We start from the raw sequence: 26,468 nt of genomic DNA, 5'->3' as shown, positions 1-26,468 counted from the left end.
TCCCCAGGGAAAGGAGATGGCAGAAGTAATAGAGAGCGGTTACATATGCAGATTAGTGAAAGGAGTACATATGTTAAGAAAGGTGGAAGCCAAATTTCTCACTTTAAGAGAAATGTGGTTATAAATAGGGACAGGGAGGAAATGAAAATCAACCAGTGGTATTGGAATGGAATTAGAGGTATAGATATGAGCTCACAATATTTCTATGCAGGTAGATAGGTGGATAGATAGATAAATAAATGTAAATGTAAATGTGTGTATACGTACATACATTTGATATGGTTTTTCTCTATGTATATGCTTCTAAATACTGCTTTTTCTCTCTATATATATACTTCTTCACTGAAAGAAAGCAGGGATCCTTGAAGAAATGGTTGATTGAAGGATTGAGGCTAGGAAGGTACTAGATGAGTCAGAACAATTTGTGCTTGGAAATAATGAAGGGTTCCAAAGAATGACAGAGACAAGTCCAAAGGACACAGAAGCAATATGAGGGGCTCCCACTGGTCACATCTGGGACTATGTAGATTCAAAGTAAATACTGACCATAATAGGTTTTCACCTGCTGAATAAAATAGGAAACCATAATTAAAAGCTAGTAAGAAGCAGGAAGAAGGGATATGTATGTAGCGTCCCCCCAAAATGCTTATTACTTATAAGGGGCACTCAGAGGCTGGTCTATATGGACCCAACTCCCTCCCTCTGCTTTCCACTATTTGCCTTGGGTGCCTAGTGGGTAGAGGAGGGAGAGTGCACTGACTCTTTGACAGAACTCAGCCACTGTGTTCCTGAGGGTGCCCTCACCTATGGCTGCACAGTTCCCTGCTCTTAGGAAGCCTTTCCTCTCTTTGCCCTGTGGGAATAGAGGTGATAAGCACTTCCCACCTTGATAGCCTTGGGTGGTTTTCCTTAATCCTGTCCATGTCTGCTCAGCATGGCTTCATTCAACTCTCTCTGGAGTACTCTGCATTTCCTCCTGGGACCCCAGCTGATGCAAGGATAAGAGCAAAAGTCCCAGAAAGAGGAGGATGAAAGCAGAGCTGCCTGCAGCCGATGCTGACCCATTGCTGCTTCCCAGATTAGCACACTCCAGTCCCATCCCCCACAGACAGAATTGAGCCCACAGCTGTTAACTGTCTCTAGGGAAGGGAATCAAATTGGAGAAAGGGAATCTAGAAAGGACTCACAGTAGCTCAGAGTGACCAGAGGAGCATTTTGTCCCAGTCCTTCAGACAGATACTGCTCTAAAAGTAAGGACTTGAATATCTGTTAGAGGAGAATCCAATATCTTTTCCCTCCTAGGCAAGGAGGGGGTGGCCCTGCATTCTGAGAGAATTGCAGTTCAAAATACCATTGGCCTTTTGGGTTAAGCCTTGTGATTTCTTTCAAAGAAGACAGGATTAAAAAGCAACTCAGAAGTCAAGGGGGTACCTTTTTGATACTTTTCAGTCTGAATGGCACTGTTCCCACCCTACAAATCATTTCATGGCAAACACTCATTTGTAGAACTTCCCATTTGTTATGGAAAGCAGGACAAGGACATGAAATGGGAGGCTTTCTTAATGTCAGTTTAGAAATGTCCTTTGTTCCCAGCCTCTGAACCTGGGATGACACTTGCAAATACAGCCTGCTAGGAGAGCAGCTCACTACTCTCATGAGTTCTTGGGTTACTAATCACTCCCTTTGCAGGGTGATCCTATTAATTATTCTCAACTTTCAATTAAGGGACCTTAGACCAGAGCCTGTATTTAAGATTGTCCCTTTGTCAGCTCCATCTTGGGGCTTAAGTTGGACTCTAATGTTGGTAGAGCAAACAGAAACATTTCCTAATCTGTTCAAGCAGCAGAGGAATCTTGAACCTCCCTTCCAGTGTGGGCAGGATCGGTGGTGGAGAATCTGGATGTTCTTTGTGGGGAGAGATCACTTAAACTCTGCTTTGTTTTCCATTAAAGTCTTGCTGTCATGTATCAATCACACCTGCAGACTTCCATGTCAGAAAGCTGGTTTTCATAAGCAGCTCTGGAAAGCAGAATCACATTCACTCCTTGCTGTTTTAAACTTTGGAATAACTTTAGAGAACACACCACTTTCATTAGCACTGCTTAATAAGAGTTAAGGTCAGAATTCTGGGACAGTTAGTATAATTCTGTTGTAGAAGGAAATGATGGATTTTTGTTTATAATGTCTCCTTGTCTCTTTGTTGCATGTGTGTGTATGTGGGACTGGAGGGCAGCCTTATTGTGTAGGTTGTTTTTATTTAAATGTCTAGAAATCTACAATAAACTACTATGCAAGTAAATTCCAAGTGAAGCAACCAGATTTGTGAAGGTTTCTTGCATAGGTGGTGCCAGTTACATAATAACCTTTCCTTTACCTGTCCTGGCACTAACTTATTAGGCTCCTCTTCCCTTCTTGCCATTCACTAGCTGGCTCCAGAGAACAACCTGGAGATCTTTGGCTCCTGTTGGCAGCTCCAGTGTGACTTGGCTTATTTCTTGGTAAATTTCTGATCTCTTTTCCAGGACTTCCTTTCTTTTAAGTCAATTATTCATGCAGTATATTTTCTGCTTATTATCTGATTTATATTCCTCTGGCATCAGCTAGCTTTTTCTTGGGTAATTTTTTTTCTCATATATAGTATAATGTTAGAATATCACGGGCTTTGAATTAGATGGGCTGGTTCAAGTCTTGGTCCTAACACTTATTAGGAGTTGTCTTTGGTTAAATTATTAAGCTTTTTAAGCCTCAGTCTTTCTGTTTATAAAATTTAAATAATACTTCCTTTGCGCTGACTTTGTAGCCATGTTACGAGGGTCACATAAATAAATCAGTGCAGGTAAGTTGGATGGTGCAATTATATCACATTGTAAATGCTCAAAAACCGAATTGTTGATGTTGTTATTTTTATCTTAGTCTTTTCTTCCGTTCTTTCCCTTGCCCGATCTTTTCTAATTTTTATTCAATTGTTTGAGGAAGATCATTTTTTTTTCTTTTGAATTTAAAGTAACAATAGGATTGTTACTAGGTAAAGGGCACCATGAAAGCTGGCCTGGAATAGTGTGCCTGCCCTGGGGAGTTGCTCCACTACCTTCTGTTCTCCTGCTGCTCTTTGCCATTAGGAGGCCTGAGTGGCCCTTTCCATAGCTGTTGGAAGGGCTTGGGATATAGCTCAGTTGGTAGAATGTTTGCCTTGCATGCCCAAGGCCCTGGGTTCAATCCCCAACACACACACACACAGAAGCAATATGAGGGGCTCCATAGCTGTTGAAGCTCAGAGTGATCTGGTGATGCTGAGTCAAGGAAAGCTTTAAAACCATCCGTGTGAGAGGGTTTTTCCAAAATCTGCTAAAAGTAGCAGAGGAATCCTAAAATATGGGGCCTCCTGGGGGAGGAGGGGAGTTTGGGGTTGTCAGACCTATCAACAGTGAATACCATGTCTTGATAACCTTTTCAGAATGCCAAAATTTCTACCTCACTTCATCCTCCTCAAATTTAATACACTTTTTGTTTCACACAATTGTTTGAAATATTGTGTGAGGAAAATAGTAAAATAGTTTTTGAATTGATTTTATTATTTATCTGCTTTAATTGTTATTATTGTAACAGTTTATTTTTTTCTTGCAATTTCATGGCATTTCAGTTACAATAGAGTTATGGGGAAAATAAACATTAGCCATAATGTATAATGTGCGAAAGGAATTTTTAGAAGGCGCCATTTGGCATACAGGGGGCTGTTGGCACAGTGACACAGGTGACCCTTCACGAAGCCCATCCCCCAACCTGCTTAGGTAAGACATACACCCAGGAGACCCGGGAATTCATTTGTGTCAAATGAAAATGGCATTTCTCTAGCTGAGTGACTTTTAATTCTCTTTGTAAATGGGATATCTGTCCTTTAAGTCATGTTTCCGATTATGACTGACTTGTATACAAAGGCCTATTTATAGATATTTATGGCATTTAATATGATATAGGAGTCCAACTAAATTTCTGAAGACATAAAATAAACACAGAAATTTGTGTGCTCACGTTTTTAAATGGGATACGTTAAAGAATTGTTGCAGATCTGCTTGCAGATGAGTTTGAGTAACTTGCCAACGTTCAGCCTGCTTTATTTAATTCTCCTGGCTCACCCACATGGTTCAATCAAATCCAGAATGTTAACACTAGGCATTTAATAGGGAGAGCAAAAAGAAGTTCATTTATTCAGCTGCGTCAAAGAGAAAGAGAGGGAGAACCAGACCAGTTTCTTGTACTTTCCTATTTCTCATTCTAAGCTACCATTGTCCTTGGCAGGAAGTGGTTCTCAACCACGTGGCTTGAAGACCATATGTCTCTTTCACTTCCACAGGGTGCTTGTTAAATGGTAGTCTCCTCCTATAATCCTAGCGGCTCTGGAGGCTGAGGCAGGAGGATAGCAGGTTTGAAGACAGCCTCAGCAACTTAGTGAGACTGTAAGTAACCTAGTGAGATCCTTTCCCAAAATAAAAAAAAAAAAAAAGGGCTGGGAATATGGCTCAGTGGTTAAGTACCCCTAGGTTCAATCACTGGTAGGAAAAAAAAAAAGCACACGCCTGGGAACCACACTAGACCCCATGACTTGGAATGGCCCAGTTTACCACCCCCAAGTGATATTTACAAACTGTGGAGTGTGGGAGGGCCAGGCAGACTCTCTCAGGACTGGCAGTGAACATGAGGCTAATGGCCCCTTTGATCCAGCACTTGGTTTTCCTGGATCTCCCTCTTCTGGATTCTTGATTTTTTTCTTTGGAGTAGATTTATCAGGGTCTATGAATAAGTTGTCTCTGGCGACAATAATAAAATACTACAGGCTGGAGGCTTCAATAACAGAAATTCATTTTCTGACAGTCATAGAGTCCAGAAGTCCTAGATTGGAACTGTCACCAGGGCTGAGGTTGTTCAGAGGGCCTCTCTCCTGGTCTTGTAGGTGAACATCTTTATCCTCCATGTATGTGTATTGTCTATGTCTTAATCTCCTCTTCTTACAAGGACACCTATCATATTGGATTTGGGCCAATGATCTTATTTTACCTTATGTATGTCTTTAGAGTCTTTATTTATAAAACCAGTCACATATTTTGAGGGGTTAGGACTTTAACATATGAATATTGGCAGGAAGGAATTCATCTCATAATAGTTTAGACAGATCTTAAAACACTGATTAAGTGAAAGATGAATAGTGTTGATTTCTAATAAAGTTCTGTTCCTGTGCAGCTTCTGTTCCTCAGAAGGAAGTCTGTTTCCTACTGGTCTTTCTTCTGATGCAGCAAAACAGAGGTCAGGACAATAACAACTTTATATTGGCTCTTTTCCTTCTAAAATTCGTTTAATTTAAGGATGGAGGATCTAATTGTTTTAGAATCAATTTTTTTTAAATAACTAAGGGTGGTGATTCTCAAAGGGAATCTGAGAATCAAAACTCTTTTCATAATTAATATTAAAAAGGCATTCTTTCCCTTTTTGCTGGATTTATTAGTCAGATTTGCATTACTATAATAAAATACCTGAGGCAATTAACTTTCAAAGGGAAAAGGTTTATTTCAACTCACAGTTTTGAGGATTTCAATCTAAGATCAAGTGACCTTGATTGCTTTGAACCTCTGTTGGGTACAGCATATTATGACAGGAGTGCAAACTACTTACATCACTAAGCCAGAATTAGACAAAGGCAAAGAGAGCAGGTCCCACTGTGATCTTTGAGGGCATTTCTTTAATGATCTGAGGCCCTCCCATAAGGTGCCACCTCCTAAAAGGTTCCACCATCTCCAAAGTGCACACTACCTTGGAAACTAAGACTTAGAGCTTAGCAAATCCAAACTATAGCACTGGGCACTATTTGCACTGATTATGCAAGAGCAACAGTGGTTAGAACAGTGCTTTAATATGACTTAAGGCAGTACCACCAAACTCCACTAGTAATCATAATTTCACCACTGAGCATTTGCAGTATGTTGCAGGGGCTTTTGGGGGAGCTGTTTTACTTGAGAATGCCCTTGACAAAGTAGAAAACATTACTAAGTTTGCTGGATCTCAACCTTCGAGTACACATCTTTTTAAGTATGCTGTGCAATAAAGTGAGATGTGCACAAAGCACTTCTGCTGCATTCAAATGTTCAATGGCTGTTTTGAGGTAAAGCACTTGTGTGATTGAATTATAAGCCAAACTAGCCTCTTATTTCATGAAGGGCCATTTTTACTTATGAGAATAAGGCATGAAATAGAATTATTCAGACTCAGGTAGCTGGCAGACATATTTGCAAAAATGAATGAAGTGGGCCTATTGCTAGAAGAAAAACAATTTCCTGGAAGTATTTGTTGCCTATAATAAAATTTAAGCTTTCAAGGGAAAATTAGAATTTTGGAAAACTTGTATCTGCTATTGTGGTCTTAATAGCATACTAGTAATTGAAGAGTTTTTGGATAAGGCTGATGATTAGTAAATGTGATTTTTTGATATTATATAATGAAATGGATCAGCAGTTGGGAACTGTGCAAAAGTCACCTAACCATTGTTTTCCAAAGGACTAAACTATGGTGCTAAAAACAACAAAACAAAACAAAACAAAAACCTACTCCAGTTATAAGATAGACCAATAAATGTTTACATAACAGAGTACAAAGTATTCTTGAAATGATTTTAGCCTACATTGCAACTAATTCTTAAGAAATTACCACTTGTCAAGTTTTGTCACATTATCAAAGAAGAATATTCATAGTAATCTGAAAGGATTATTTAAATACTCCTGTTACAACTACTTATCTGAGTAAGATTTCCTTCCTTTACTGAAAAAAAAAGACCTATCAAAATAGATTAAATGCAGAAATAGATATGAGATTCTAGCTATTTTTTAATTTAAGCCAAACATTTAAGATATTTGCAAAAAATGTAAATGCTATCTTATTTTTGTTTTAATGTGCACATAAAGTATATAAAATGTTACATAACATGAAATGGGTTTGTTATTGCTATTTTAAAAGGAATTAATAAACACATACTTCAAAAATTTCTCAGTTCCATATCAATAGGCCAAAAGCTCTTTGGGAGATCCAATACTTTTTAAAACTGCAAAAGCATTCTGAGACCAAAACATTTGTGACTTCTGATTTCAGAAGACATCTCTTCTAGCTATGCTGTAGCAATTGGTTTAGAATTAACTTTGATTCATGGTACACTTAGGGCCAAATATATTCACTATCTGAATACTAAAGTAAGCTTGATTTTGCTTTTTTTCTCCTCACTGGGGAAAAAATGATTCTCTACTAAAATAAAAAAATAAAATATTCTCTACTAAAACATTCTCTGGCATAGTTTAATGCCTGGTTTATCTTTCTTAATCCCAGATCAGTTTAGATAATCATGAACAAACTGGAAACAAAAATACCCTTTATACAAACTAATGTTGTTGAGAGATTTATTTCAATGAAAATATATTCAAATTAGCAGAGTCTGAAGTCTGACCCACAGAAAAACACTTGGAAATATTGCCAAGAGTGTGTTCTTTTTTCATTCTGCTTCTTTTTCTGTTTGTTCCATCTATATTTCCTTCCTCTCTTCTCTTGCTTGCCTCTGTTTTTATTCACTCTTCCCAACCCTACCTTGTGCCTCTTTCCCTTTGCCTTATGATAGCTATGACCCTTGCTTTGCATGCTGCAGTCTGGGCTTCTGCCAGTGTCCTCTAGGGAGAGATGCTGACCTGGTAAATGTGAATGAGGCATTGATGAAGTGTGGGCTCATCTAGCTCTCAGCTCAGGATTTGTGGGTTTCCATGAAGTATATAAAATCTAACAGCACAGTCTGAGCTGCCTTTCTATTCCTAGATACCATGAAGGAAGCTTAGGGAAGAGGATTTTTAACTTGAAACTTTTACCCCCTAGAAGAAACGACTCCAGAATAAGTTCTGCTATTACACTGTGTTCCTCATAGATTTCTTTCTCATTTTTCCTCTAGTCCAAAAGTCATTCCCGAGTTGGCCTGAAATCGAGCACCAAGCAAAAGGTATGTTTATTGTTTTCCTTCTACATTTTTTCCTGTAATAAATAATAATTTTTGGTGGGTGCTTCTCCCCCCCTACACAACTGCAGAGAATGACTTGTCTTTGGAGGGCCAGGATATCTCTAGAAACAAAGTGTTTTTGGATTTTCACTTTCTTTGCCTCCATAATAATAAAAGTGAAATTGGAGACAGATCCTTGAAATGAAACAGAATTTGACAGATAGTCTTAAAACTTAATGACAGAAGCTGAGAATTTCCCCATGGCTTAAAAGAATTCTGGAAAATGAGTCAGCAGATGTTCTACCTGAGTCCCTTCTGTTAATTTCTAAGCCCTGCCCAGTGGAGGAATTTGTTCCTATTTCGGTTTATAGTTTTACTACACATTATCCGCTGAGCATCTATTGTGGATAATGACCTTTTCGTATGGTCCGTGGTGAACTGCTTAAAAAATGAGCTCTGTGAGTCCAAAGAAATTGGTGTTAATTCTTGGTTTGTTACTTTATTATGTGATCTTGGACACATTTTGTGCAAAGAAGATGTATATACCCCCTAGTGTAGTATAAATCAGTGATAAAATGAGATCATGTATGTGAAGACACTTATATTCCAGTGCTCAGCACAAAATAAGCACTTAACAATTTTTAAAAAATTCTCTCTGTATATTATTGATAGTTGATAAAACAATACATACAAAACAAGAGGGAAAAACAACTGGAAAAAAAATAGAATATTTGAAATACCAAAATCTTAAACCTTGGACACACATACACTTCCATACACTTAAATTATGCCAATTCCTAATGATAAAACAGGATAGTGATGCGCATAGATTTCTTAGAATTTGGAGAAGTTCAATGTAGACATTTGCAGTGGTTGGAGTACTTGCAAACCTTTCTTGAGGTCAATTGTCAGAGAGAAAACATTGCAAGAATGCAAAGCATCTGAGATGTTCTTAGATTAAAAGAAGCAATGTAGGTGGCAAGCATAAGCCCAGATATGTATAGATATTTGTACATTTTGCTAGAGATGCCCCATATTGACTGGAAGGTAGGCTCGGGGCTCCCACTCAGCTGCAACACTTACAGATAATAATTGCAAATTCCCTGCTTCAGGTACAGCAGGAGCACTGTACAAGGCTTATCTCATTTAATACTCCCAACAACTTTCTGAAGTAAATGTTGTATCCCTCAGGGTGTGTCAGGAGAATGAACCCACACCAGTAATTTAAGCAGAGAATTTAATAGGAAGAATCATTGACCATGTGTGAAGTCATTAACTAGGTAATAAAATAGGAAAAAGAGAAGTAGCTGTAAGGTATCATGAAATAGCAATTCCAGGAAGCAGCTACCTCCCCTCTGGCTGAGGGAACAAGGGAAAGAGTTGGGGCTACTAAAACTTCTTAGACGCTTAGAGGAGCATCCACCGAGTTGAGATTCAGACCTTGAAGAACAGTCAGGGACTTAGAAAACTGGTTTCCCTGAGGAGCTGACACAGGTGAGGCTGATTCGCAAGTACTGGGAAAACTGCAAACTGGACGCAGGGGCTCTGCAGGGAGGAAAGGAAGTTGGTGTTGCTGAGATGATGGATGCTCCAAGCAGGTGCACCGGAAGGGGCAAGTCTCTTCCCTTCCAGCTCCGCAGCCTCCTCTAGTGTTTACACTGGCAGGGAGACTGATGAAGCAAAAATGTGTTTTGCAGAGTCCCAACCCCAGCATCCCAGAGTTGATTATAGAAAGGTGAGTTTGGAGATGAGAAACAATGATTTAGGAGCTGGCATGAATATTAGCTCCATTCTGCAGATGAGAAAACCAAGACATGTTGTGTTTGTTCAAAATTATTCATCTAGGAAGAGACAGGGCTAGAATTTAAACCTAATCTGTTTGGCTTCAAAGTTCATGCTCTTCATGCCTTAAACAAGTGACCATAGACAAAAACGCTTTTCTGAGTCTTACTTTGAACTCTGCAAAATGGAGATGATAATTCTTAGCTTGTGGGGTTATTAGAAGGATTGGATAATATAAATGATGTGCCTGTCATACTTCCTGGTGCGTAGTAGGTACTCAGTAAATATGGGCTCTTGCTGGATATAGCATTTTATCTTAATTTGAATATAGGAACTTCTTTCTGCCTCTGTGAGTGTATGTACAGTTTTTAAAGTATTACCTTTGTCTTGAACTGGTTTCTTCTCCAATTGGTTGCTAATTCCACTGATTGTTATCTCTCTAACTTAGTATATTTTAAAATCTCTGTTGCAAAATGAACAGTAGAGAGATGTTAAAACTGGGGTTTTAGCAATAGAGACTTTATTGATGATGTCCTTAAAATCAGAGTTTATCACAGGCTATAATAGAGCATTGAGTTAGTATTTTACTTCAAATTTTAAGTAGTGGGAGAAATCATCAAGTTTAATTCATTTATTCTTTAACACAACAATTATTTATTGGGCACCTGATTATACCAGAGGCTGTACTGGCCATCAGGGGTGACAAATACTGACATAAGAATTTTCCCTTGAGACTGTTGTTATAATTTAATGGAGGAGTATGATAACAGCTCAGCTGCTCATTCTTTTCCACCTTTCCTTGTCCTTGATAGGTGTGTGTGTGTGTGTGTGTGTGTGTGTGTGTGTGTTTATATGAATTTAGTGCTATTATGTAGGTAAAGTATGTATGGAGCTTTTGTTGTAGTTTGGATATGAAGTGTTTACCAGAAGTTCCTGTGTAACTTCACAGGAAAGTTCAGAGGTGAAATGATTAGATCATAAGAGCTGTGACCTAGTCAATGGATTAGCCCATTTGATGGATTAATAATCTGAATGGACTAGTTGGGTAATGAGTGCAGGCAGATAGGACATGGTTGGGGGAAGTAGGTCATTGGGGGCATGAATTGGGTATTACATATTTTGTCCTTGGGTCCTCCTGTGCATCCCCCCCGCCCCCGCCCTGCCTTTCTTTCTGTTTCCTGGCTACCAAGAGGTGGGTGGTTTTCTTTCACCATTCCCTTCCACCATGATGTGTGGGCCCAGAGCAATGGAGTTAGCAGACCATGGACTGAAACCTCAGAAACTGTGAGCCCAAATAAACTTTTCCTCCTCTGAGTTATTCTTATTAACTATTTTGGTCACAACAACAAAAAGCTGACCAACACAGCCTATTACAGAGTTGACCTCTGTCCAGGGGACACTTAAAAGTGTAGGAATAACATGGCTGCCTCTCCTGAAGTCAGGAACAGTTGTGAACAGCCAGGGTCTCAGGGCTCTCTAGTAGCTAATTGGCAGGATCAGGTACCTATATAAATCAGGTAATTTTTATGTTATTTCTGTTGTATATTTGATTCCTTTTTTTTAAGTGGCAATTGCTTCAATAGTCCAAGGGAAGTGAGGGACAGACTTTCTTTATGTATGTACTTAGGCCAGAGCTGTAAGGGGATGTGAGCCTCGGGGGTCAGCATGATAGTGGTGGTGCCCAGGATCCTCCTGAGAGAGCATCAAAGTCATAGTCATGTTGTCAAGGTCATAGTAGGTCATGTTGATCTTTCTGGAAAATCTGCTTACAGAGATTAGATTATATTGAGATAATGTCTATAGGACATGGGAATACCCCAAACCTGTTCTTGATTCCCATTGTTGAAAGGAATCAGGAAAGTAAATGTATGAAGGGCAATGACTGGGAAAATTCATGTTCTATTACCCCAATGTCAGTGAGTGTGGTTAGATGCTACTTTCTTGGTATCTTTTCAAGATTAATAATAATCTTAATTTTATATATATATATATATATATATATATATATATATATATATATATATATATAACATAATTAGTATTATGGTTGCTTTGTAAATGTTCTATGGCTGTAATATTTTCATTCCATTTAATTTTTTAAAGATTAAACTTTTTAGAGCTGTTTTGTTCCCACACATGCTTAGCCTCCCCCATTATCAACATCTCAGCAGAGTGGTACATTTGTTACTATGGATTGAAACGTCATTGCCACCCAAAGTCTATCAGAGTTCACTGTGTTGCACTTTTGATGGACTTTGACAAATGTATAAAGATGTGTGTCCAACATTATAGTATCATACAGATTGCTTTCCCTGTCCTAAAAGTCCTCTGTTCTCCACATTTTCATCCCTCTTTTCTTTTCACCCCACCCCCCCAACACTGATTTTTTTTAACTGTGTCCACCCTTTCATTTTTTTCCAGAATGTCATACAGTTGGAATCATACAGTATGTAATCTTTTCAGATTGACTTCTTCCACTTAATAATGTGCACCTAAGTTTTCTCTATGTCCTTTCATGACTTAATGGCAGTTTAACAAAAAAAAGTACTGAATAATATTTCACTGTTTGGATGTACCACAGTTTATTTAATTCATTCATCTATAGCAAGACATCTTGGTTACATCCAAATTTTATCAAATGTGAATGAAGTAGCTATAAACACCTGTGAAGGTGTGTGTACAAATGTTTCACCTCCTCAAGGAATATGATTACTTGGTTGTACAGTGAAAATGTATTTAGTTTTATAAGAAAATGCTGAACTGTCTTCCAGAGAGGTGGCACCTTCCTGTCATTCCATATCCTCACCAGCATTTGGTGTTGACTGTCTTCTGGATTTTGACCATTTTCATAGTTGTGCAGTAGGATCTCATTGTTGGTTTAATGTGTATTTCCATGATATGTAATGTGGACCATCTTCTCAGATGCTTATTTTACCTGTATATCTCCCTTCTGTGAAGTGTCTGTTAGGTCCTTTGGACAATTTTTTTTATTTATTTTATTTTTTTATTTTTATTCCTTGTTGCTAACTTCTAAATGTTCTTAGTATTCCTTATTGTTAAGTTTTAAATTTTCATCTCTCATCCAATGTGTATTTTGCAAATATTTTCTCCCAATCTATGTCTTGTCTTTTGATTCTCTTAACAGTATTTTTTGTAGAATAGAAATTTTAATTTTCCTTTCTTTTCTTTTCAGACAAGGTTTCACTGTGTTTCCCAGGTTGGGGTCTTGAACTTGTGAACTCAACTGACCCTTCTGCCTCAGCCTTTCCAGTAGCTGGGACTTTAGGCATGTGGCATCACTCCTGGCTGAAATTTTTAATTTTAATGAAGTCTAGCTTATCAATTCTTTCTTCTATGGATCAAGCCTTTTGTGCTTTTATTCCATATTATCAGAAAGAAAATTGATTTGCCAAAGCCTGATGTTAATAATGTTTTAAATATTCTCAATCTCCCACCCAAATATTTCTCTGTGTTCAGTGATTTTGACTTTATGATATCCTTTCTCCTATCAAAGCCATCTTTTCAGATCAGATAAATAAATTCAAAGTAAGTTGCACTTGCATTATATGGCTTCACATCTAGTCTTTCTTAAGGCTATTTGCATTTCAATACGTGGCAAAGGCTGATGAAACTGAGTTGCAAGAGTGGAATTTCTAGCATTAGCAAGCAGGGTGCTGTTTTTGATGGGTAGAAAGATCTTATCCTTGCTCCTAAAATTGCATTCTTTACCTCTAAGATCAATTTGGAGGGAGACATAAACTGGTTAGATGACCTATGGTCACTGTGCATGCAGTTGGTTGGGAGCCAATAGTCCAATATGGAGTACTGAGGCTGGCAGCTTTTTATTCAGATATGATTATCTCTTCCTCCCACACCCCTTCACCTTCACCCTCCCTGTTTATGAAGGTAGTGTCCCTCTTTCCCACCCAATTGTAAGCTCTCCTCCAAACAGAAATTGTGTTTTGTTATTGTCTATATCTTTCCCCTGCTCACTTTGCTTTTGCATCAAATACCTGAGAGCTTCGTAAATGTTGAATCCACTTGAAAAAGATCCCAGGTCCTCACTTTACAACCCAGCAAAGCATGCCATGAGCAGTGATGGTGTTCAATGTTGTCTCAGGTCCCTGGACAGGTAGCTTATAGTTTTCTCCCTGCTATAGATTTAAAGTGGCTCTAGAACACTTCTGTGGTATTCTCATTTTCTGATTCTATCCAGACACCCCTCAGCAGTGTTCTCTTGTCCTTCTGAGCCCTCCACTAACCCAGCATGTACAGATTTCTCTACTTTCAACAGCATCCTATGGTAGAGTGGGGTGTTTGATAGAATCATGCACCTCCCTTGATGCCTGGTTGTTACCCAAAGTCCATAGTTTACATTGGGTTCACTCTCATATGTTCTGTGGGTTTTGATAAATATATAATGACATGTATCCATATTCTATCACCATACTGTAGCATCATATAGAATAATTTTACTTCCCTAAAAATCCTCTTAATCATCCCTCCTTCCCTCGACCGACCCCTGGAAACCATTGATTTTTACCGTCTCCATCATTTTCCCTCTTCCACAATGCCATGTAGTTGGAATCATATACTATGTAGCCTTTTCAGATAGGCTTTTTGGACTTAGCAATATGTATTTCTATTTCCTTCCTCTCTTTCCATGGCTTTATTTATTTTATATCATTTTAATTTTTTAAACATAGTTTTTATTTTTAATTGACATAGAGTAATTGTATACATTTGGGGGTCCAGTGGGACATTTCCATACAGGTATACAATGTGTAAGGATCAGATCAGGGTAACTGGCATAGCCATTATTTCAGACATTTATCATTTCTTTGGGGAACTAAAAATCTTCTTTACTAGCTATTTTGAAATATGCAATTAATTATTGTCAAGTATAGTTTTCTACTGTTCTATAGAACATTAGAAGTATTTCTCCTGTCTATCTGCCATCCTACACCTGTTAGCCATCTTTTCTTCATGTGACCTCCAAGCCCCTCACAGGCTCTGGTAACCACTGTTCTACTGTTCAGTTTCCACATAGAAGTGAGAACATGCAGATTCTCTTTCTGTGCCTGTCTTATTTCACTTAACATCTTTGAAATCCTTACATGTTGAGACAAATGATAGAACTTCATTCTATTTATGGCTGAAAAATATTTCATTGTATATATGACCATATTTTCTTTCTTTTTTGGCAGGGGGTGGTGGTACTGGGGGTTGAACTCAGGGACACTCAACCACTGAGCCACATCCCCAGCCCTATTTTGTATTTTATTTAGAGACAGGGTATCATTGAGTGTGCAGGGTCTCGCTGTTGCTGAGGCGTACTTTGAACTCACGATCTTCCTGCCTCAGCCTTCTGAGTTGCTGGGATTACAGGCCTGTGCCACTGCACCCATCTCCCGTATTTTCTTTATTCATTCATCTGTCAATGGACACCAAGGTTGTGTCCAATCTTGGTTCCTGTGAACAGTACTGCAATAAATATGGGAGTGCAGGTATCTCCTTTATATATTAATTTTAGCTCCTTTGGTTATGTATCTAGTAGTGGGAATTCTGAGGCATATGGCAGTTCTATTTGTATTTTTCTGATAAATCTTCATATTGTATTCCAAGTGGTTGTACCAGTTTACATCTCCACCAACAGTGTATGAGATGTTTTCTTTCTTTTCAACCTCACCAGCATTTTTCATTTTTTGTGTCTGTGATAATAGTTGTTCTAACTGGGGCGAGATGATCATTGTGGTTTTGATTTGCATTCCCATGATGATAGGTGATGTTGAGTATTTTTTCATAGTCTTGCTTGCCATTTTTATATCCTCTTTGGGGAAGATCTATTTAGGCTATTCACCCATTTTAAACTCAGATTTCTATTGTTGTTGTTGTTTTGCTGTTGAGTTATTTGAGATCATCACATATTCTGGAAATTCACCCCTTGTCAGATGAATTGTTTGTAAATATTTTCCCCATTCTTTAGGTTGTCTCTCCATTCTGTTGCTATCTTTGCCATTCAGAAGGTTTTTAGTTTGATGTAATTCCATTTGTTAATTGTGCTCTTGTACTTTGGGGAATCATAGCCAAAAAATCTTTCCCAGACCAATGCCCTGAAGTGTTTCTCCTATTTTTTAAAATTTCTTTAGTTGTTGATAGACCTTTATTTTATTTATGTATTTATATGTGGTGCTGAGAATCAAACCCAGTGCCTCACATATGCCAGGTAAGTGTGCTACCACTGTGCCCCAGCCCCAACCTGTTTCCCTTGTTTTATTTTAGTAGCTACATAGTTTTGGTTCTCACATTTAAGTCCTCGAGAGTGATGAAAGTGTTCAACCTTGTCTTTTCTTGATCTTAGAGAAAACAATTTCAGCTTTTTCCCATTCAGTATGATATTGGCTGTGGGTTTGTCATTCATAACCTTTACTGTATTGAGCTTCACTCCATGTATACCTGATTTTTTGAGGATTATTTTAATTATGAAGGGATGTCGAATACATGTTCTGAATCTATTGAGGGGATCATGTGGTTTTTGTCTTTTATTCTGTTGGTATAGCATATCACATTTCTGGATTTGCATAGGTTGAACTGTCTTTGCATCTTTGGGAAAAATCTCACTTGATCATGGTTTATAATCTTTTTAAAGTGTTGTTGGGTTCAGACTGCTATTATTTTCTTGAGAATTCTTACACTAGGAATAGTAGTCTGTAGCTTTCTTTTTTGTGTTGTGCCCTTGTCTGGTTTGACAGCAGTAATGCTGCTTTAATAGAGTTTTGGAAGAATTTTATTACTTTCAATTCTTTAAAATTGCTTGGGAATAATTGGTGTTATTTCTTTAAAGGTTTGGTAACATTTGGAGGTGAAGCCATCTGATCTGGGCTTTTCTTTCTTGGGAGATTTTTTATTACTGACTCAATATCATTGTTTGTGATTGGGCGGTTCAGATTTTTTGCTTCTTCATCTTCCAGTTTTGGCATGTGTTCAGAAATATGTTCGTTGCTTTTAAAATTTCCAGTTTGTTGGCATATGCTTGTTTTTAATAGTCCCTAATGATACTTTATATTTCTGTGGTATCACTTGTAATGTTTCCCTTTTTATCTCTGATTTTATTTATTTTGGTCTTCTATCTCTTTTTTCTTGGTTAGTCTAGCTAAAATTTTGTTCTAATTTTCAAAAACTATTGATATTTTTTGCCCTAATGAAAGTGTATTTCATTTATATTTGATCTTTGTTATTTCTGCCACTAAATTTGGGTTTGTTAGGTTTTTTTACTTTCTAGTTCCTTGAGTTATACCACTAAATTGTTTATTCAAAAATCTTTCTTTTTTTCCTTCTTATTTTCTCTTCTCTTCTCATCTCCTCTCTTTCTTTTTTCATGTTAGGACTTATGGTCATAAAGATTCCTTTTAGTACTGCTTTTTTCTGTATACCATAGGTTTTGGTATATTGTGTTTTCATTTTCATATGTTTCAAGAAAATTTTCAATTCCCTTTTTTGATATCTTCATCAACTCACTGGTTTTTAAGAACATATTGTTTAATTTGTTAATTTTATTTGTTTGTTTTGATCTTTATTCCATTTGCCTGTATTCTGTTATAATTAGAATGATATGATTGTGACTTTTAAAAAAATTTCTTTAGGCTTGTTTTGTTACTTAACACATAGTCAATCCTTGAGAATGTTCCACATGCTAATGAGAAGAAAAGGTCTCTTGCAGCTATTGGATGAAATGTTCTGTAATGTGAAGTCCATTTGCCTATAGTACAATTAGACTCTGTTTTTTTTTTTGAGTGATCTGTTCATTGATGAAGGCAGGGTTTTGAAGTCTCCAACTTTTATTGTACTAGAGTCCATATTTCCTATTAGACCAATAGTGCTTGTTTTATATCATTGGGTGCTTTAGCATTAGGTGTGTATGAATGTGTGTGTTTGTGTGTGTGTGGGGGGGGAGTGGGTATTGTTATTTCCTCTTGTTGGGTTAATTTCTTTAATATTATATAATGGCCTTCTTTTTCTCTTTTTACAGTCTATGATTTAATTTCTAATTTATCTGATATAAGTATAGCTACTCTTGCTTATTTTTGGTTTCCATTTACATGGTATATCTTTTTCCCTTCCTTCACTTTCAGCCTAGGTATATCCTTACTGATAAAGTGAATTTCTTACAGTTAGCATGTTATGGGTTCTTGTATTTTTAAAGTCTATTCAGTCTAAATCTTTTTTTAAAATTTTATTTGTTATAATTTGTTATATATGACAGCAGAATGCAATTCAACTCATATTACATAAATACAGCACAATTTTTCATGTCTCTGGTTGTATACAAAGTAGAGTCACACAATTTGTGTTTTCCTACATGTACTTAGGGTAATGATGCCTGTCTCATTCCACCTTCTTTTCTATCCCCAGGTCCCCTCCCTTCCACTCCCTCCCCTTTGCCTGATCTAAAGTTCATCTATTACTCCCATGCTGTGCCCCCATCCCATTATGAATCAGCATCCTTATATCAGAGAAAACATTTGGCCTTTGGTTTTTGGGGATTAGCTAATTTCACTTAGCATTATATTCTCCAACTCTATCCATTTACCTGCAAATGCCATGATTTTATTCTCTTTTAATGCTGAGTAATATTCCAATATATATATATATATCTCATATTTTCTTTATTCATTTATCTACTGAAGGGTATCTAGGTTGGTTCCACAATTTAGCTATTATGAATTGTGATGCTATAAACATTGATGTAGCTCTGTCCCTTTAGTATGCTGTTTGTAAGTCTTTTGTGTATAAACCAAGGAGAGGGATAGCTAGGTCAAATGGTGTTTCCATTTCCAGTCTTTCAAGGAATCTTCATACCTCTTTCCATATTGGCTGCACCAATTTGCAGTTCCACCAGCAGTGAATGAGTGTGCTTTTTCCCCCAAATCTTACCAACACTTATTGTTGTTTGTATTCTTAATGTCAGTCATTCTGACTAGAGTGAGATGAAATCTTAGAGTAGTTTTGATTTGCCATTCTCTAATTGCTAGAGATGTTGAACATTTATATATATATATTTGTTGATTGATTGTATATCATCTTCTGAGAAGTGTCTGTTCAGTTCCTTGGTCCATTATTGATTGGGTTATTTGTGTTTTTGGTGTTAAGATTTTTGAATTCTTTATCCTAGAGATTAGTGCTCTATCTGATATGCATGTGATAAAAATTTGCTCCCAATCTTTAGGCTCTCTATTCACTTCTAAGTGGAGAAAAATTGAAAGCATTCCCACTAAAAACTGGAACAAGACAGGGATGCCCTCTTTTACCACTTCTGTTTAACATAGTTCTTGAAACACTAGCCAGAACAATTAGACAGGCAACATAAATTAAATGGAGAAGGATAGGAAAAGAAGAACTCAAATTAGTACTATTTGCTGATGATATAATTCTGTACATAGAAGACCCACAAAATTCCACCAGAAAACTTCTAGAACTAGTAAATGAATTCAGCAAAGTAGCAGGACATAAAATAAACACCCATAAATCAAAGTCATTTCTGTATATCAGTGACAAATTCTTTAAAAGGGAAATGAGGAAATCTACCTCATTTACAATAGCCTGAAAAAAACAAACAACAACTTGGGAATCAACTTAACAAAAGAGGTGAAAGACTTCTACAATGAAAACTACAGAACACTAAAGAAAGAAATTAAAGAAAACCTTAGAAGATGGAAAGGTCTACCTTGTTCTTGGACAGGCAGAATTAATATTGTCAAAATAACCATACTACCCAAAGCACTATACAGATTTAAAGCAATTCCGATCAAAATCCCAAAGACATTCCTCATAGAAATAGAAAAAGCAGTCATAAAATTAATTTGGAAAAATAAGAGTAGCTAAAGTAGCTAAAGCAATCCTTAGCAGGAAGCGTGAAGCAGATGACATCACTATACCAGACCTTAAACTATACTACAGAGCAATAGTAACAAAAATGGCATGGCACTGACACCAAAATAGACTTGTAGACCAATAGTACAGAATAGAGGACACAGAGACAAACCCACGTAAATACAGTTATCTTATATTAGACAAAGATGCCAAAAACATATATTGAAGAAAAGATAGCCTCTTCAACAAATGGTGCTGGGAAAACTGGAAATCCATATACAACAAAATGAAATTAAGCCCCAAACTCCACTCAAAGCGGGTCAAGGTCCTAGGAATTAAACCAGAGACCCTATGCCTAATAGAAGAAAAAGTAGGCCCTAATCTCCATTATGATGGATTAGGCCCTAACTTCCTTAGTAAGACTCCTATAGTGTAAGAATTTAAAATTAGGAATTGATAAATGGGATGGATTCAAACTAAAAAGCTTCTTCTCAGCAAAAGAAACAATTACTGAAGTCTAAATCTTTTAATTGGGGATTTAATTTATTTATATTCAAAGTTATTAGTGGAGGAGTAGGGATATACCTCCAACTTTTTTTTGTTGTTGTTGTTGTTTGTTTGTTTTATACATCCTTTGTTCTTTCCTACCTCCCTTGTTTTTCATCTTTGTAGTTTGTTATTTTCTCTGTGTTGATAAGGTTTGGTTCTCTCTCTCTCTGTCTCTGTCTTTTGTTTTCTGCTCTCTTAATGAATTTTGACTTCACGTGTTTTTGTGATGGCAGCTATTGTCCTTCTAGTGTAGGACTCCCTTAAGCATTTCTTAGAGGATGGTGATGAATTCCTGTTTTAAGCAAATGAAGAAATGTTATTTTTTCATTTCTGAAGGGTAGCTTTACTGGGAGTAGTATTCTTGTTTGGTAGTTTTTTTTTTCTCTCACAACTTTGAATATGTTATTACATTTTCTCCTGACCTGTAAGGTTTTGCTGAGAAGTTGCAGAAGTTTGCTGGTAGTTTGGATCCCTTTATATGTGACTGGATTTTTTTTTTCTTTTGCCATTTTTAGAATGCTCTTTGCTTTTCACTTTTGACAGTTTGACTATAACTGGATCTTTTTCAGTCTCATCTCTTATTTTTTTTTAAGCTTCCTGGACCTGTTTGTCCATATAATTCCCCAAATTTGGAGAGTTTTCAGCAATTTTCTCATTGAGTGGGTTTTTTATGCCTTTTGCCTTTTCTATTTCTGAAACATCAGTAATGCAAATGTCTTCTCATTTAATGGTGTCCCACCAGTCTCCGAGTCTTGCAGACTTTCTTCATTCCTTTCATTCATGTTTAAGGGCTGTATGAGCCGCTGGAGCTTGAGCTGTCTAGCTGCCTTCTGTGTTAAGGGTGGGTTGGCGGGCTACCTATCTACTTTTAGTAGATACAGTAGATATGGTGGATATGGTTGCCTGTCTAATTCCCATGGTTCCTTGGTAGGCTAAGCCACTCAGGGATGAACTGCTCATGTGCTCCTCAGGGCCATGGGAGGGTAGGCAGGGCCACCTGAATGATTCACAAAGTTGGGTCAGTAAACTGCTGTGGGAGGTCACTCTGCTGCTTCATGTGGATGGGGACTCAAGAGAGGATACAGAAGAAGCTGGGTAGAAAGGGGTATAGGATGTGGGCTGGGCTATTTTTCCAGGGCAATGCAGTGGGTGTGGTAACCTGGGAGCTCCCCAAACTGGGCTTAGATCTTGCAAGGACTGCAGGCTTCTCCAGCACCAAATACTTTAGTTGTCTGGGGCATGAATGGGGACTAATAGGGGACACTTATTAACCCTTTCCTTGCCACACTAAGTTCTTCTTGGTTCAAAAGAGCATGCTGTGTGCCTAGTTTCCTCTTGATAAGCCATTCTTGGTTTCTGTGCTTTGCAACATTTCTTCACATCCCCCTTTTACTCCAGTGCTCTGCCTCAAACACTCCAGTGAAGAGGATGCTATTCTCTCTTTGTTTGGTAGTCTTTTTTGGAGAGAAGTATGCTAGATACCTCCAGTCAGCCATCTATCTGATGTTACCTCTGTTTCATTTCTTTTTAGTTCTGGATAATATTTCATTCTCTGGATATATCACAGTTTATTTATCCATTTATCTAACTGGAGGACATCTTGATTGCTTACAAATTTTGACAATTATGAATAAATGTACTATAAACATCCATATGCAGTTTTTTGTGTAGACACGTTTTCAACTCGTTTGGGTAAATACCAAGGAACACAATTGCTGGATCATTTTTTCTTAATCATTTTCTTCCCAGAAATGACTCACAGCCTGTACTCTGTTTTCTTCAAATATATGCTCCAAATTTTGTGTTTTCCCAAATGCATTTCCCTTTATGTTTTGATCATGTATTTCCTGCATTATCCTCTGTTGCTCCTGAGAATGATCTAAGTGCCCTTTGGAGGCAGGTAAAGAAAGAACAAAAATCTTTATAACAACAGGTTATACAGAGAAGTGTGTTTGTATAATCAAGAAATACAAACCAGGGGATGAAATTATAGCACCTGAGAGCTAAATTCCTGCCCTGTGATATGTTTCCTACCAGCATCAGAAAGAGTGGTTTGGGCCCTTTACCTCACCATGAGGATCTAAAGACTGCATCTAGCTTAAGGGAAATTAAAAGTTGCTGTTTTGGGGTAGTCACAATTCTCCTTGAAGGTTTTGACAGGAGAAGGAAATCAGACTCCCTGGCAGAGTCTATATTATCATGACTCCGTGATATTGTCTCCTGGCCTGTGAAGATGCCCCGTGGCTCCGGAAGATGCTGCCTGAATAAAAATTAACAAACCAAGCAAGGTAAATTCAAAAGAGATGGAGATCATCTCTGAAGACTCACAACAATAGGATTGTAGGAGAGCCTACCCTTTCTATTATTATTTTTTTTCCCAGGGGAGAAAAAAAAATTCACATTTTTATATCTTAGTTAGTTAAAAAGTGCTATTTTATTTTCCTAGATAGAGGGCCGATCTTGAGACAAGAATTTTTCAAAAGACAAAGGTTGCATGTCAAACACACTGACATTAACTTTTACAGTCATTTCCTTTCTGAATTTTAGCTATAAAAAGACCCAGAAGGACAAAGTGGGCATTTCAGCAATGTAGGTCAAATTCTATTGCTATGAGCTCTGATGGGCTAGCTGTCCACTGCTTTTATTCTTTTTTGAACCTGTGTTTTATTGAATTGTGTTTGCAAAGTATGAGCCTGGGGCTAAATTTGAGGGAGAGCATTATGGATTTTTAAAAATTATTTAACTTAATTAATTAATTAATTTTTTTAATTAATTAATTTTTTTAGGACTCAAACCCAGTGCCTCTGTGCATGCTAGTCATCTGCTCTACCCCTGAGCTACATCTCCAGCCCTTTTAAAATTCTGTTTTTGAAACAAACTGTCACTAAGTTGCCCAGATTGGCCTTGAACTTAGGAGCCTTCTATCTTAGCTGGGATTACAGATATGCATCACTGTACTCAGCCTAAATTTTATTTTAAATTGACAATAACAATATATCTTTATGGAATTGAGTGTTTTGGGGATTTTTAATGCAACAACATTTATGAAGTGGATATTGGAGTCACTTCACTTTTTGTTGTATCTGTTTTCTTTCTACTTGCCTTGAAGGGAAGCAACCTAAGTCTCAGTGAAGCTTTTACTCCCTCTGTATCTTGTTCCCCTGAGACTCCACTCAAGGTTCTCCTTCAATTTTTTTCTTCTTTCCCTTAATTTTTAAAGACCCCGAGACATTCCCAAATAGAATGCATGCACTAACTAACTTAAGTTATAGTCTAGCATCTCAAACTCAGAAGAATCAGCTTCAAGGCTGGTGTAGGCCTATGGCTTTGGGAACCCCTTTCATCAAAGACCAGATATGTTCTCTTAAATACTATGAGAGGTGAGGCCCACACTGAATTGCTTAAAGCATGCACATTGTGCTTGTCAGATGAGCAAAGAAAAATATAATAATGCCTCCGAGTACAGCTCAACTTGTTTAATATTAAACATGGCCACTGCCTCATTGTTCTGTGATTCTGAGTTCCAGCAGATTTCTTTCAAGTGGTCTTTTTCTAGCTCATGAGCTAAACCCAGTGTTTTAGAATGACAGTTGCTCTGCAAGGAGAACCCATGAGATGGTGACATAAGGTTTGGCTGGGAAATGTCATAAAGGATCTGTCATTTCTTCTCCTCACTGAAGAGAGTACTAACTGAGCAACTTATGATTCTGCAACTCAGTAAACCAATTTGGACACCTGTGTCATCTGTCAGCAAGTCAGAACTTTGATTCTGTGTCTTGCAGTCTTCTACAAATGGCATTTTAGTTTTGGTTACCTGAAACAGAGGTGTTTTCATTCATATAAGTTAAAATTTTCCATGCTTCAGAAATGCTCAAGGAACTTGGGAGGTTGGTTGAAGAAGAAGATCACAAGCTCAAGGACAGCCTCAGGAATTTAGTGAGACCCTAAGCAACTTAGTGAGACTCTGCTTCAAAATAAAATATTCAAAGGACTGGGCATGTGGCTTTGTGGTGAAGTGCTCCTGAGTTCAATCCCTACTATAAAAAATAAAATGTTCATGATAGAATTTCAGAAGGGAAGAATGAAAACACATCTCCTTCCCCATTTTAGAAAAGACTATTTTCCGTGCAGAGATTTTAAAAATTCACAACTCAGTCTTGTTTTATTTTGCCTGTTCATGTGGTTTTAAAAAATACTAGTATTTTAAAATGTGAGTGCTTTCATATAAAGATCTTGGTTTCTGGCTTGTCCTAAAAAATTGAAACATCTTGAAGGTTAGTGTGGATTTTTGAATGACAACCATCAGTGTTAGTGAGGGGCCACTGCTTCTCTAAACAGACCTGGGGGCCTCCAGGTTACCACAGTCCCCTTCTGTCCCTGTTGTCCTCCTGCCATCCTCTAATTCATGCTGTTCACTGCTTTCTGAGTTTCCCAATTTCCTGATTTCTTCCTCTTGAGTTCCAAGTCCTTATATGGATGTTTTAGCTGAGATCAACACTTGGCTATCTTGCTAACACATTCTATTTAGCAAATTCTTAATTAGGCTTCATATTTTCTTTAAAATATGTTCTACAACAACAAATTTATTTAAACAAATACTCTTTGGCTTAAACTTAAGTTCTTCCAGTGAAGTTTGATATTTAAGACCTTTTTATAACTGATAATTCATTTTCATACAGTCTCACCTTTCCTGTAAGGCCTTTGGTTTACAAAATGGCAGTTCAGCATTTTAGTTAAGCAAACATCATTTTCCTTCAAAACGAAATAAAGGATAGGCATCTATGCAGGAATACACTGACTTCCTATGTAATGGCTCTAGACCAAGTCCAGAAGGTATTCCAAGCATGACTCTTTCAAGCCAAAAAAAAAAATACTCTAAGTCATTAATAACAACCACAAAACAACCAAGATAGGGAGAAAACAGAAGAGAAAATAAGTCCACAGGAATAGTGAGGGAAATCTGGACATTGAGACGCAAGTGGTAGAATTCTGGGAGGCTGCTGCTGAGCCAGTGCTCCAGATCACAGCATCACTGCCACCACCAGGTGTGTCTCAGCTCAGGTGAGTGAGGCAGGCACAGAATTTAAGGGTGTGCCCAAACACTCAGTATTCACCATAAATAATACTTTCATAAGTTTTATTACTTCCCATTGTCTTTCCATTTGACAGCTGATGAACTGAGGCTTAAAGATGTTGAGTAACTTAGAGCTAATAACTGCCAGGACTCAGGCAGCCTGACTCCAGAACCTTTTCATGAGCAGGTACTATGCATCTACTTCTGCTAGGCTGGCACAGCCCAAATGAGAGCATCATGTCCCGTTGGTGCTGATGTAACACCACTGTTGTGGTAGTTCCTTCTGGACCAGGGATAGGTTCACAACCTCAGAATAGTCTCATGGAGACTGGCCTGTGAGAGCTGAGTTAGTTAGCTGAAGACAGACATGCCCATTAATGTTCTTACACGAGATTGATTGATCAACTGATTGATTGATTTAGTCCCATCCAATGTTAGAGGGAGGATGTGGGGCGGACACTTAGGAAGTACATATATGCACAGAGACAGTAACCTAAAGATAGTGATACCAAGGCAATAAACACAAATACCTGATCTTGGTGGAGGCAAGAGCAATGAGGATGAGCCTGAAGTGTGAGCCCAGGATGGGGAGCAAGGGGAGAGCTCTGCACCTGCAGGGAATACGCAGAACTCAGCCCTGGAGCTACACAGAAATGCTCTTCCAGGCTCTGGAAGATGTTATATGTCACACAGCCTGTTTTTCTGGCTTTCTTGCTCTTTGTTCCTCCATAAATTCCATGCATTTAAAAAAATACTTTATATTTAATCAATGGTCCATATCTTAGTAGAGATGGCCTAAGTCGTTAACTATAATGCAGAGGAGCCCAGTGGGCGCTCATTCCCAGATGCCCTATTCCTGGTCCAAGTTACCTGGTCCTCCTCTCCTTCACTGTCTCTCCCTTTTTGCTGCCTATCCTGCCTCCGCAAGCCATCATTAGACTTTAATGTACTAGCTTTCATCAATGAACCTGTGTTTTCCTTGTGTGATGCTTCATGAAAGTGTAAAGAGCCTGGTTGCCTGTGATCCCTCAGCTGTCTCTCCAAGTGCTTCATTATCTGCCTGTTTCTCCATGCCTGCAGGGCTGGAAGGAGAGGGTGAGGAGCTGAGAGGGCCGGCTGAGCAGGGGGCTGTGTCTGAGGAGGAGCTCATGCAGGGGAAGAAGGAGGTTCGGTTAAACT

The 26,468-nt window shown here is 37.9% G+C and overlaps 1 protein-coding gene across 4 annotated transcripts in view; it reads left to right on the top strand.

Annotated features, from left to right (window-relative positions):
• Positions 1-26,468, top strand: part of Rasgef1b (RasGEF domain family member 1B) — a 553,928-nt gene that overhangs the window by 107,983 nt on the left and 419,477 nt on the right. For all 4 annotated transcript variants that reach the window (XM_005339699.5, XM_021719688.3, XM_078021465.1 and 1 more), the window contains one exon: positions 7,970-8,017. In XM_005339699.5, the coding sequence (XP_005339756.2) occupies positions 7,970-8,017 (48 nt within the window). The remainder of the gene's footprint in view (positions 1-7,969; positions 8,018-26,468) is intronic.

This window comes from Ictidomys tridecemlineatus, chromosome 9 (genome assembly GCF_052094955.1).
Source record: "Ictidomys tridecemlineatus isolate mIctTri1 chromosome 9, mIctTri1.hap1, whole genome shotgun sequence".
Taxonomy (NCBI): domain Eukaryota; kingdom Metazoa; phylum Chordata; class Mammalia; order Rodentia; family Sciuridae; genus Ictidomys; species Ictidomys tridecemlineatus.
This window is presented reverse-complemented; position numbering and strand designations above follow the sequence as displayed.